Source organism: Asterias amurensis, chromosome 5 (assembly GCF_032118995.1).
Source record: "Asterias amurensis chromosome 5, ASM3211899v1".
NCBI lineage: Eukaryota > Metazoa > Echinodermata > Asteroidea > Forcipulatida > Asteriidae > Asterias > Asterias amurensis.
This window is the reverse complement of record NC_092652.1, coordinates 10,469,331-10,482,277: the sequence shown is the minus strand read 5'-3', so window position 1 is coordinate 10,482,277 and position 12,947 is coordinate 10,469,331. Positions and strand designations below refer to the sequence as shown.

General features: G+C 40.7%; 3 protein-coding genes across 5 annotated transcripts in view; 1 reads left to right on the top strand and 2 right to left on the bottom strand.

Moving 5' to 3' along the window:
* Positions 1-4,984, bottom strand: part of LOC139937370 (aspartyl aminopeptidase-like) — a 37,970-nt gene extending 32,986 nt beyond the window's left edge. For 2 of the 3 annotated variants that reach the window (XM_071932483.1, XM_071932487.1), the window contains exon 1: positions 4,880-4,984. In XM_071932483.1, coding sequence (XP_071788584.1) covers positions 4,880-4,891 — 12 coding nt within the window. In that variant the 5' untranslated portion in view covers positions 4,892-4,984. The remainder of the gene's footprint in view (positions 1-4,879) is intronic. The other variant, XM_071932486.1, reaches the window with a different exon arrangement.
* A 4,235-nt stretch (positions 4,985-9,219) lies between these two features.
* On the bottom strand, positions 9,220-10,553 carry LOC139937739 (C-type lectin domain family 19 member A-like). Its single transcript, XM_071933029.1, has one exon. It carries the CDS (start codon positions 10,397-10,399, stop codon positions 9,929-9,931), a length of 471 nt encoding a protein of 156 aa, XP_071789130.1. The 5' UTR covers positions 10,400-10,553; the 3' UTR covers positions 9,220-9,928.
* A 422-nt stretch (positions 10,554-10,975) lies between these two features.
* On the top strand, positions 10,976-12,947 carry LOC139937738 (echinoidin-like). The gene has a single exon (XM_071933028.1). It carries the CDS (start codon positions 11,173-11,175, stop codon positions 11,677-11,679), a length of 507 nt encoding a protein of 168 aa, XP_071789129.1. The 5' UTR covers positions 10,976-11,172; the 3' UTR covers positions 11,680-12,947.

Here is a 12,947-nt window from a genome sequence, read left to right as displayed (position 1 = left end):
ATACAGACAATGGGCTACCTGGCGTATGTGAGTTAACCAAACATTAATTTTCTCATGCTTTAATTCTCAGAAATCAGACTTTTTAATATTATTTATTGTATGTGCTTTTAAAAGAATTTGTTGATAAAATAAACATCTGTTCTTCAAGAAATCAAAGAGGATTAAATGGTAAATTTTTTTCAAATAATGTTAAATGCTGAGAGCCACACAAAACATCAATACTCTGGTTGAAAGCAAAGAAACATTTGAACTCATTGTTTTTTCAGTTGAAATCTATTTGTTCATCAACACAATTATTATTCAAGAGTGAAACAAACACATGTCATGTTGACTTGAAATAATTAAAAAACATGTGGGAGTGGAACACTCTATTGAAGGCATTGGATATATACAATGTACCCTGGAGATTGCGGTGCACACTCATCTATCATATTCATGTCCATGTGTCTACTGTCATCTCGTTTAATCAATGTACAAAGTCGAAGGACATTTAGTTATTTGTTTTTCCAATTCAATCCGTCAACAACCATAAGGACCCCGTTGATTTGGGACCGAGTTGACTGCTGGGACCGAGTTGACTTGGGACCAGCCAAGTTGACTCATTAGCAGCCAAGTGCTGCCTTCATTGATGTTGTGCATCCTAGTATCCTCCTTTTACCAATTTTCACGCTATTATGCCTTTTTCTTTGAATTGGGAAAAAAATAATGATGCCATATCAACCGATGCCCTAATTATCTTCATTTGATTATATTAAGTATGCAAACTTGATGGTCATTGAAATTTTCACACCACACACCGATCTTCAATGACTTCAACTGGTCCATTTGTTTTGAGTTTTTCCTGTTTTGATGGCAAACGAGAAAGTATGGTTTCCCGTAGCCTTGATCAAGGCTGTTGACGTACTGTTCCCCGGCCCGGTTCGCTGCACACGCATGCAGTGCATACACAAATGTACATTACCATACATTGTACAGCGAGAACAGTATAGCGTAGTCGTGAGTACGGTTGTGTCTTTCTACTTTCAACCTCGCACACGTGGCTCAAACAACAGCCTTGATGGGTTTGTAAAGCTTTATCGGAATTCCGATAAAAGGGTATTCATGATGTGGGCGTGTCATTCTAAACATTGGCCAATCACAGGCGCGATTGAGAATGACGTATTACTGCAAGCAATCATGCCACGTCCATGCATGCATGGGTGTGTGTGTGTGTGTACGCTGTACGCTAGCTGTATTGGACATGTACTGTAATACGTGCTTTTTATAGCAGTGTCGGGAGCGTGGTGTGTATATTAGCTATGATTGTAAGGAGTCTGAATGCGCTGCCGGACGGGTGAGCCGGACAAGACTCGCCCGGTCGGTAATGGTGTTGAACAACTTCGAACAACTTCCGTTGTCTTGCGTTTCATTATAACACAAGGACTAGCATCATAATTACAACGTAGCTGGTAGATTTGTCCCTGAATTGAAAGCTGCTGTACTATAAGTGTAACGTTGTAGTGTAGTACTAGTAGTATGGCAAGAGTTAGTTTATGAAATTGAACTTTACTTGTTTGTTGTTCAGCCACACGCCATCTTCTACCGTCTGGTATGTTTTCGACAACACATATTTTCGATCCCCAACTTTGATTTACCGCGAGAAACGTAATAAATAATATATGTCTACATTAAGACAAAATAAACAGCTGGGTTTCTTATCTCATCTGGTCTGTGTTTGTGCTTCAAGGGGATGGGGTGTGTTGTACTGTCATATGCCCAACACCTAAGAATTCTTACCAAGTAGCCATCTTGCCGGAAACTCATGACACCTGGATACTTTTTTAACCTTTCTCAAACACATTTCACATGTTCTAATGTTCTTCCTTCTATTTCTAAACCCATGATTGATGCATTAAACGCGGTTGTTATATTTTGTTGAAAGTTTCTGTAGTTGTGTTGCAAATTATACACCACTGATTTCCAGCGACTTACTGTTTTGTTTACTAGTAGGGATTTCTCCCTCGCCCGCCGCCATTGCAACTACAACCACGGTTTGTTTACAATTACGTCGACGAGCACGTGTGTGCGAGTGCTTGCTGAACGTTGTGATTGACATCGCAGCGAGAGTTTATAGGTCAACCAACAACCAATGAGAACGGGTTGTTAGTAAACATTAGCATAATGAGCTCCGCCCTAAATTTTGGCAGATACAAAACCATCAAGGCGCTACTTAGGAAGTACCCATGTACCGTAAGTGTACCGTATACAGATGGTACATGTACATGTACAGTACGTATGTGTGTACATACGCTGTATACGTATTATATGCACTGTGTTATGTATGGGGGTGCACTGGTGGAATTCAGTGATGGGGACTGGGATTTTGCAGATCGCGGCTGGCTGTAGCGCCTTGATCAAGGCTAGGTTTCCCGGTGAAACCATACGTGAAAGAAATATCTGCAAGTGTTTTGTGAGACTCTGTGTATGAGTCTATAGCCAGCATTTGTCTTTATTATATTCACAATATTTTTTACCATGGTAGGCCTATTAATTTGCAAAAAAAAAAGTGTGAATAATTATTGGCGGATAACTTTCCGTATGGCGCCACCACTTTTTCACTCATTTTTACAAAAAGGGATATGTCAATCAGGTAAATTAGATACTATATTATTTTATTTCGAATGAAAAAGTGGTGGCGCCATACGGAAACTTTTCCTTATTGGCTTTTAAATCTGATTTTTGTTTTTAAAAAATCAAAAAAAATATTAGAAAATAATATAAGGCACATGGCTTCTTTAAGCCTAGCTGTATTTTTTCCCAGAATGCTCAGCAAAATATCCAGTCACATAATTTGATCATCATGAACTGTGAATTTTTTTGGTGGGAAAATATTTGTATATATGGCCTCAACATTATGACATATATTTGTGTACCTTGTAGAAATGCCTAAAATACCAAACTTTTTGCATTTACAAGTGCAAATAACCAGTGGAGCCTTACGTGTTTCTAAGTTTTGGTCAAAGGGAGAGGAGACTCTCTGATTGGCAAATAAAACCGAACATTTTGTATCTAGATACTGTTTACATTGCGCACAGAGAGGTAAAAGATTTGCCACGATTTTGCTACAACTTTTAGGGACACATTGAATTTGAAAACAGGACCTCCTACGATATCGGATACTACTTGCTACTAGGCAGTTTCAGTCAAATTTAATGCAGGTGATTTTTTCTCTGACAAGATGTAGTCTGTTAAGGTGTATTCTTAGAAGTAAAAATCAATTTAAAATTTTGAAATCGGATGTTTGGTTGCAGAGATATACCGTTTTTAATGAGCGTGGATCGTGAAAAAAACGTACCCGTGTTCAAGTTCAATTCTTATGTTTTTCTTCATATCGGCCACGGCCAAGTTTAATGCACAGCCTATGGCAATAGAGGGCGCACACTAGGCGAGCGCCCTCTATCTCTTACAAACTGTGCTTTGAGGCGCTAGTATGATTTTTTATGAACGGCAAAAAGTGATATTTTGTGAATCAAACTGTGGAGCGGCATCGTGGGGAAAATTGTTAACTATAAAAATTAAATATGTGTTAAGTTTTGCAGGTGTTTGTGTGAATATTCTTTATTAATTATGTCAACAAATAGCATTATTGAATTAACCAGAATGGAATAAAACTAAAGAGTTTATGACTGGTGTTTCCTTTAATTTAAGATCAGTTGATCCTTTGATTTAAAATTGTAGCATTAACACAGTAAAACATTAGAACAATCTTTAAAAAACTTGAGGATGAAGGCATTTGTATACATCGATTATTTTTGTTATATTCACAAAGACAATTTCTAAAAACCAATGGCTATAATTATACAATCAATCTTTTTGTTCAACTTTCGTTTCAATTAGTATAGGCCTTTAAAAGTATATAACAATACTAGTTTCTTTTGACTCAAGATGAGCAGTCTGTTATTATCAATTCAGAACGTAGAAATTATCAAAGAAACAAGATCGGGCAGCTTTCCAGCTTTCTATTATTAGAGCCCCGGCCTATCAAACTTATTGTAACACACGCCCTCTTGTGGTGGCACATCACGGAAACACGAAGATGTACGAGTACGACGTACATGTACAATCGTGCGTATTTAGGACAACTTTGCAAGAAATGGTCTAACAAAACCTTTCTGCGGGAGAAGAAAACATAATCAAATTACACCAAATTTTCACAAGTTAAACTTAAAAGTATGGGAATTAGCACTGACAAAGTCGCATTCAATTTTGATGATTGTCTCTGGAAGAAATCTTGATTCAAAAAATGGAAAACGCCGACAAAAATAGGTTTTTATGGTAAAAGCTATGCGACTAGCTGTACGATGTGCGGAATTTTATCGGCTACACGATGATGTAATCGTTATCTCATTTTGTGTAAACATGTGCTCCCGCATCGCAAAAAACCGTCTTCGGGCTTCTTCGGCGCTTTCCGAAGATTTCCGAAATCCGTTGTCCACGGGGTTCAAAGTTGACGTCATGCACAAACGAATGGGCGCTGCACGCCAGGCCAAGCTTCTGTTTTTTGTCGTTGCTCTCTTTTTTTTACAATATCTCCGAAACTATTCATCCGATTTCGAATATTTTTGAAATGTAAGCACGGGGAGAGAATGCTCCTGCCTGCTGTCAAGTCTCATAGTTGTGAGTTGTACAAAATGTGAGTTATGATTTAATATATTTCGTTCTTTTTTTTCGGGGCTGTGTGTGTGTGTGTTTTGGTACACGTAAAATCAACTTGATGAAACTGCCTATTGCTACTGTCTGGTGATGGTATGATCCTGACTTGTTGTACAATCATTCGTGTAATAAGAGTAAACTGTATGCCTACATTATACTATCTATACTAATATTAATATAACCTTACCGTTGACGCCATAATTTAAAATGCTGTCAGCAGCAAGCAGGTGAGGAAATCAATTGAAAGGATAAAACGGAACACGAAAACACTCGCCAGACACCCCCGACGAACTCTCTTAGAAAAGAAAACAAAGAGGTCGTCAACAGCGGGCGCCCTTTCACGAACGGATTTTCTGAATTCTAGTAGACATTTCCAGGGGGGCGTTCACAGATCATGCATGAAAAAGTTGTCGTAGAAACAATGGGAACGCATCATCAGTGGCGTAACAAAACAATTGATGTCAGTGTCCCCGGATGCCCCCGCCTCCCATTTGAAATTTTGAGATAGCTTTAATCATGATTCTCAAAGAGTCTCGTTGGGTGGGCCTAGGTTGTGCGATGAACGGGGTGTGGGGATAGTTGAACTCTGAACTAGTACGCAACAGGTTCCCGGTGTTTGAGGAAAATCTGTCCCCCAGATTGGGAAACTAATTTGCGGAAGAAGGTTGATTCGAATGTTGTCAGAAGAAGTATTCAGCTCAGTAACTGACATAATAATAACATCAGGAGGATGGACAGACGGGGCGGGGGGGGGGGGCGGTGGGGGGGGGGGGGTCGGGGTCCCTATTATTTAGTTTGTTATAGTTGCTTAAAATGCATTTGTATGTTTGGAATGGATGCCATGTGTGTGGCTAACAATCGTCGAAATTGTCCTGTACGGGTGCTCATACACACAACGGACGCATAATCTATAGGGGGACTGTATGATGACTTAGTTGAGGGTGCATTACCGAGGCCGTCGGGCGGGGCCCGGTGGTGAATCTCCCCCCCCCCGGACCACTTTACCTTACAGCGTCCCCCCAGACAGCGTCTCTAAAACTGTCTCTAGTTAGGTTATTCTGTCTGATCCGCCGTGCTCAGTGGAGATTTTGTTCCCCAACGGAGAATGTGTCCCCCAGGCATATGAGCGTCCACCGCGTGTCGGAACTTCGGTGGGGACATAGGTTTGACACACATGTTTACCCTTACACAACTTTGTGAGCAGTAAAACACATTTTATTCGAAGACGGGTACTAGTGTATCAATTTGGGCCTGTAAACTAATTTAACGTTGCATCTTTGCCTTTGAGACTCTCCCGGCGGACATACTTCTCCGGGACACCGGTGTAGCATGATGTCCTGTATGCAATACTCTCCGGAGGATATTATTGCATGTGCAATAATACGTCCGCCGGACGGTTTTGCATATGCAATCATGTCCGCCCCAGACGCTGCTGCATAATGCAATTGTGTCCTCCCGGACATATTATGCAGTTGTGTCCTCCCCGTGCAAACCGTCCTTGCAGTAAATTAAACGCCCTTGGTCGACGGAACACGTTCGCCCTTTTTTGTTAACAAGTATAGGTGCATGTCATGAATGACATGGGAAATGTTCGGCCGTTAATTCGCGCTGCAATCATAAATTACGTGGATATTCATGCTGCATACGTAGGTTCAATTGCATGCACGCTCGCTTACGCGCGCACATCCCGCCGGACGGTCTTTGCATAGCCCCGGACATGATTGCATATGCAAAAGTGTCCGGAGCGGACAGTATTGCATGGCGGACACAATTGCGTCCGAGACCGGCCTCGGATGACCCTCTTCTTGTCACTCTTATTAGAGACAACTGCATTTTATTATCGGCTTTTGTTCTAACACTAAATGCACACCTAGCTAGCTAGACGTACATTGGTACGGGAGGACTTTCCCCTCCTCCCCCAGCAATTTTTTTGTTCGTACCACACGCTGACCGTTGCAGACAGGCATAAGGTATTGGAACTTTCCAATGGCCTCCATACCCTCCCCCACCTCCTCCTGATATTTTTTACCTGTCGGTGAGCAGTGTGAACTGAGTACTACTTCTGATAGCGCCCTCTTTGGAATCAACCTTCTTCAGCCATTGAGTGCGTTTTGGCGATCCAAACCAAAAACTGTTTCCGACGTCATAACCAAAACGGTAACCGAGCTCACAACTCGGTTATCGTTCAGTCTGAACAGCAGAACCAACGACAAACCACCGAAACAGTTTTTGGTTGGGGTCGCCAAAACGCACTCCAATCCACTGGGGACAGAATCACATGGCGACATCAACTATAAACCACGCCCTCTTTGAGAAACTGGGTCCAGCCAATAAAACATAAAGGTTGGACTTTCCTCTAGCAAACAAATGATTGTAGAATCGCAGGGCCCATTTTCCTTAAGCTGCTAAGCAGAATATACAGCTTTTCAAATATCTTTGCTTAGCAGAAATTGAGTCGGGCACCAACCACAAATAATGCAAACTTAATGTAAACTTGGTTTCTGCTAGCAATTCTATTGCAGTTTAGCAAGTTTTTGTGCTATAGGCTTTATGAAATTATGGAACTTGAATTATCAATGCAGGTCGAAAGTAGTGCACTTACAGTTTTGTTGTGTGTAAAATGTCATTGCTATAGCCTAGCTTTGGGGACAAAGTAGCAGGCGAAAGGCAACGAATGGTGTATTGACTTTCCACCAATTTTAATAGAGTTGCTTAGCAAACAATTTTACAAAGCAATATTTTCGGCATAGCAAAACCCAGCAGGATACCAGCCAAAGCATGATGCATATGACATGGTTATTTGGCTGTTTTGGCTGTTAAGCTTGTTCTGATCTGCTTATCATTTATTTTTGTTTAGCTACTTCTTGTGCCGAGCAGCTCTATGAAATACTGTGCTGAGGACAGTCCGAGGGAAAGGGGTCGAAAAGGAAGGGGCAAATGGGGAGCACAATGGATGCCACACCCCGGACTGCGGCTTTATTTGTTTAGCCATGAAAGGCCCGATCTTTGCTCGCAAGCAAGCATCTTATAATAATAATAATATCGAGGTCTTAGATATAGCGTACGTATCTACCAAACAAGGTACTCAAGGCGCTGAGTATATACAAACTTTCAGAAAGATAGGTTATTGCAGTGATGGATTCTGAGACCCAATTATGTAGCACCTTATAAGGGTTTACCAAGGTGCTACGGCGCATTAAGCAGCCACAGCCAGGAACACCGGGGCGAACCCCTTCTCTTTCCGATAAGTGCACTGGGTTCTTTTACATGCGTTACACAACACAAGGTATAATATTGCTGTTAATACTTCTTGTTGCTCGTTGATGACTTTTAAGCTCATGTCTCTCCATCCGCCCAAAAGAAAAATCATGGTGCAAACTTTGACCCACAATGCTGCATCAGGCTTCAAACGTCATGGAGGCAACGAAGGCAGTTGCCTCCATGCCCGCTGGTGCCATTGAAATGCTCCATGTAGAAACTTACAACTTCCTCGTAGGGTGCCTTTTACCAACAAGAAAATACCTTGTCGCCCTTGCCCTTTCAAAAACGAAGATGCTGTGAACTTTTCACCTGATAAGTTTAATGTCCCACCAACAATGCTCAAAGTGTTCCATGGCAGGATTTAAAACGGAGGTCTGTCACCACCCCACATAAAGGAAAGAAAAAGGGTTTTATATTGCATTCATCAAACTACATTGTAAGTCTGTTATAACCAGACTCAAACATCGCTGACCCCTTTTGTGCAACATGATCGAGAAAACCAGGTTGTTTTTGTGTTTTTGTTCAAAATACTTTTACTAAGTTGTTCGTTTCGAGCCAATGGTGCGTGGGAATGGGCGCATTGCTCGGGAAAACCCTTTCTCTCCAGGGTGCGTGGGTGGCACAACTTGACCCAAATTGCACTGAATTTTTCATCTGATTGAATCACTCCCATTTTGTATAAGAAATAATAATTCCCAATCATCAAAAATATGCTTCGCAGATATTTTACAAACAAAATCCCGTTGGGAGGTTTGTCCCCCACCATATTACAAGGGAGAACAAATAGAAATTGTTCAGCAAACTATATCTTTTGAGTCAACCAACCGTTTAAACCAGACCCATGCAGCTACATTCCCGGTCGTTATGATCTCGTTGATACGAGGAACACGACCAAGATGGAGGCAGCATGATAAAGGTCTGAAGTGTCCTGCCGTCGATTTCTCAAAGAGTTAGGCCTCGTCTTAGCTAAAGTTAGGACGAGTAACTCTTCCTAACTTAGGATTAATCTTAAGGTCTGCATGCTACAGTGCAGGGTTTGGACTCGTCCTAAGTCCTAAGATTAGTCTTAAATTGGGAAGAGTTTTGTGAAATCGACGGCTGTGTCCATCCCATACCTCAAAATGGCTTATTGTCACGGGGCCGACTCGACTAGCTTCAATCAGCTGCTATGCTTAATATAGGGCCCTATTTCAATATGCATTGTGGATAAAAGAAGAAGAAATGAAAATAACAACACTAAGAATTATAAATCAAACCAAGTCATGATGTTTTTAAATTATTTTAATAAAGCCCCCTAAAAATAGTTTCTCTATTAATCGCGTAAAATGCGCTAATTATTTGGCATGGTTGCACATAAATTATTCTGGGATTATGTCTACATAGGAAACGTGTACATGCGAAGCATTACTGCATGTGCGGAACTTGCGCAATACGTCATTGGATTGTACTCTTTTAAAGTTCTGACGCACTTAATAATTTTTTTAGTTGTGGCTATTTATTATAGCTAATAATAATTAGTTGATTTATCCCAAACCTATGGTTTCTAGGGTCGTACGAAAGACTTGTAAAATGCAGTTGGATTTCTCTCTATTACAGTAGTGCTATATAACATTTTCAAGAATTCATCTAACCAGTTAAAATTATTTTCGATTAAAAATGTTGCAGTTGTTTTTCTTCTTTTGGATATTACGTGTTCCTTGTTCAACAGTTTTTGAATCAAACTTCCAATGATTAGCTCTGATTGGTGTGGCATATACAAAAAAAAGGTTTAATCTTAAGATTGAAAAATGTGAATTGTGTTCTCAATGTCCGGTACCACGTTCTTGATGAGACTGCATCATGGAAACTGTCGTTTAAAAGTTCATTATGTCTGAAAAGCCGAAGTCCATCATTGTTATGACGAACCAGTATTAGTGTAAATCACATGTTCATCAGAGACAAAGGGATTTACAGCCTTGAAGGTTGTCCTCACTGATTATTTTTCCATCTCGCAGAAGAATGGACGTTTGAGGGATGTACAGGAGTGGTCGTTCCAGCGTCGATTGAGCTTGTACACCTCGACGCAATCCTCCAATCCGTTGTTGTTGGGTTCGCGGGTGTTCCAGAAAGTGTACGGAGTTACACTGCCGTCGTCCCACTCGAAAACTTTTTGGTTCTTATTGAAGTCATACAGACCAATCCAGTACGAGTTGTGCTTCTCAGCTCCGTTTTCCTCGAAGATTTTGTGAATGTGATTGGCCTCGCTGTCTGAGTTCAGCGTCAAGAGGTGAGACTTACCCGGGCTGAGATGGTAGCAGTACTCCCGGGCTTCGAACCATGTGGACGGGATACCGACGTAGCGATAACATCTTTGGCCCTTGAATTGAGACCAGAATGGTAGGCAGCAGGACTGGCTGATCCCGACGAAGCACAGCAGAAAAACTGCAATAATTGGCGAGGCTTTCATATTGAAAAAGAGCAGACACCGCGATCAATGAGCAGTTTAGATCAGAGTAAGTTCTTTATCGGCTGAAATTCTCAGACTGATGATGGATTTTTGGTCTTGATTAACTTTGTTGATTTGCGCTGGCTGTATATAAAGGTGTGCCAGGTGATCACATACATAGCCGGCACTCCTTATATTTACATATTCTTGACGTTTAAAGGTACTCAAATGTAACTGAAGAGACGACTATTTCTAGGTGAGCCGATGGGCACTACACATTCTTCTAAACCCAGCCTTTCTTCTGCAAACACTTCACATTTTGAAGGTGTGTTTGTTGTTATGTTTGTTGTTACTTCAAATTGATGTAATTTTTGTACCTTCTGGGGAGTATAGCTGACACAATATTGTATTAATTTACGTGGGCGCATAGATTTGTATACGCCCGCGTCGTTTGAAAATGTGGTAACAGTCAAGTGCGATGGGCACTCGATTCAAATCGTTTGTTAGGTCTGGTTGGTTTTCAGACACGCAACTTCAGATAAGAAGATGGTTTATTTATTTAAGTTTTGTCATGAAAAGAGACTGTTAGTATAATACGTCACTGATTTGCTTTTGACTCTAGTGGGGCTGTCTAGTTTCACACACTATATTATAATATGACAATACTCCTGGGGAGCCATATCTACTGAAACGAGATATGTTTTAACTTGCGATCTTGCTTCGGTCAAGAATTCATCCACTCTACAAGTTATACTTTCCCGAATCCAGTTGTGAAAAGAGAGGGCTCATCCACCATGAACGGCATACTGCAAATGGTTTTTATCACCTACATGGCCATGAGTCTGTCGCCAGCAATCGAAGCGGGTGCCGTCGTCCAACCCTGCTGCCCGATGTTCTGGACCCTCCGAGGTAACCGTTGCTACCGCTACATCGGGATATCCATGACCTGGCACGACGCCCAGAACCACTGCAACGGCCTGGACCATACGGCAAACCTCGTGTCTCTCGGTACAGAAGGGGAGGCTAAGTTCGTGCACCATTTCTTCAACGAGAAAAGTGGAGGATCGTACCCGCACTACTGGATAGGTCTTACGGATGTCACAAAGGAGGGCGATTACAAATGGATTGGTATCAACCGACCCATGACGTACAACAACTGGTACCCAAACCAGCCAGATAACACAGGAGATTCAGATTGCGTTGAGGTCACAACAAAATCTGGTTTCTGGAATGACGACAGATGCCAGTATCAAAAACAGCCATTCATCTGTGAGAGGCCAAGACCTTCACGCCCAAAATAACTTCATTCAGATTGAGTTCTTGGTGAATGTCCACTTCCCCCCGAAGTAAGGGCCGCGCCATCAGTGTTCTAAACTCTCTTCAAAGTAGTTACTTTACCTGAAACTAACATTAGAAATAATTGTCTCCGAACCTTTATGATTCTAATCGGAAGACTGTTTCCCTGAAGAATATACGGCGGGATCATCACCTAAACTTAGACATTGTTCCATCATCATTTTTTGCAGAACTAACTTAATATTCAATTTGTTGTTATTTATAAGTGCCTGTGTATACCACTCTCTTAATGTAAAAAAGTGAAAACCACTCGTTTTGTCCGCAATACAACTCTTGCAAAAAGCGAATGGCGGACAACTCTTTTGAGAGTGAAAGATGGGTACTTTCGACTCGACTTAAAGTAAAGCTCGTTCCAACTTCACTCCAAAAGAGTGACACCGATTGACTTCCACTCTTTTACATAAGAACACTATTTCTTGAATTTTAAAATGTTACCCCAAACTTTGATTCGAACCTCATTTGTTCCAGGGTTTATCCACTAAGTTTGGATTGGAACAAAATAAACTGCGGAAGGAGTCAGATAGAACTTTTTCAAAACAAAAATGTGTTTTGTTCATTCGCAAGAACAAGAGATAGGAACACAGGCATTTACAAATATTTGACAATAGTGAGATTTGAAAAACAACCATGACGTTTAAATTGTTAGTGAAACAACAGCTAGATATCTGAAATGTTTAGATTTGGTACCAGCCAAGCAATGATTCAAAAATGGACAAAGAAGTTGTTATTCTGTGCAAGTCTCGCGATTATTCAAACATCTGGGACCAAGTCTGTACCCGCCATATTTTTGCACTATACGTGTACGCATCTCTGCGTCTTCAAACACTTTAGTTTAACATAGTTTATGGATATCCAAAATGATTTTATACTGTTGAGAAAGTAAAATTCATCTGAAATTAATATGAGTCTTAATTTAACAAAAATCAACGAAGAAAACTTTATTATGAATTTTGCCGATCAACTGCCATTCATGTTTAAATCAATGCGGCACCAATGGGCATGATTCGCAAATGGGGTTTTTAAAAGGAGAAAGCATCCTCGTTTATTTAGTTTCAATTTACTAACTTTCAATGATAATATTAACAAAGTCTTAGAAATAAAAAAACGCGCCAGACTTACACAGTCTATTATATTGCCTAAAATCATCATTTTCGTTTTCATTAAATGTTGTGAACCACATTCTAAATAAATTATTAGAATAAAATATTTAGCA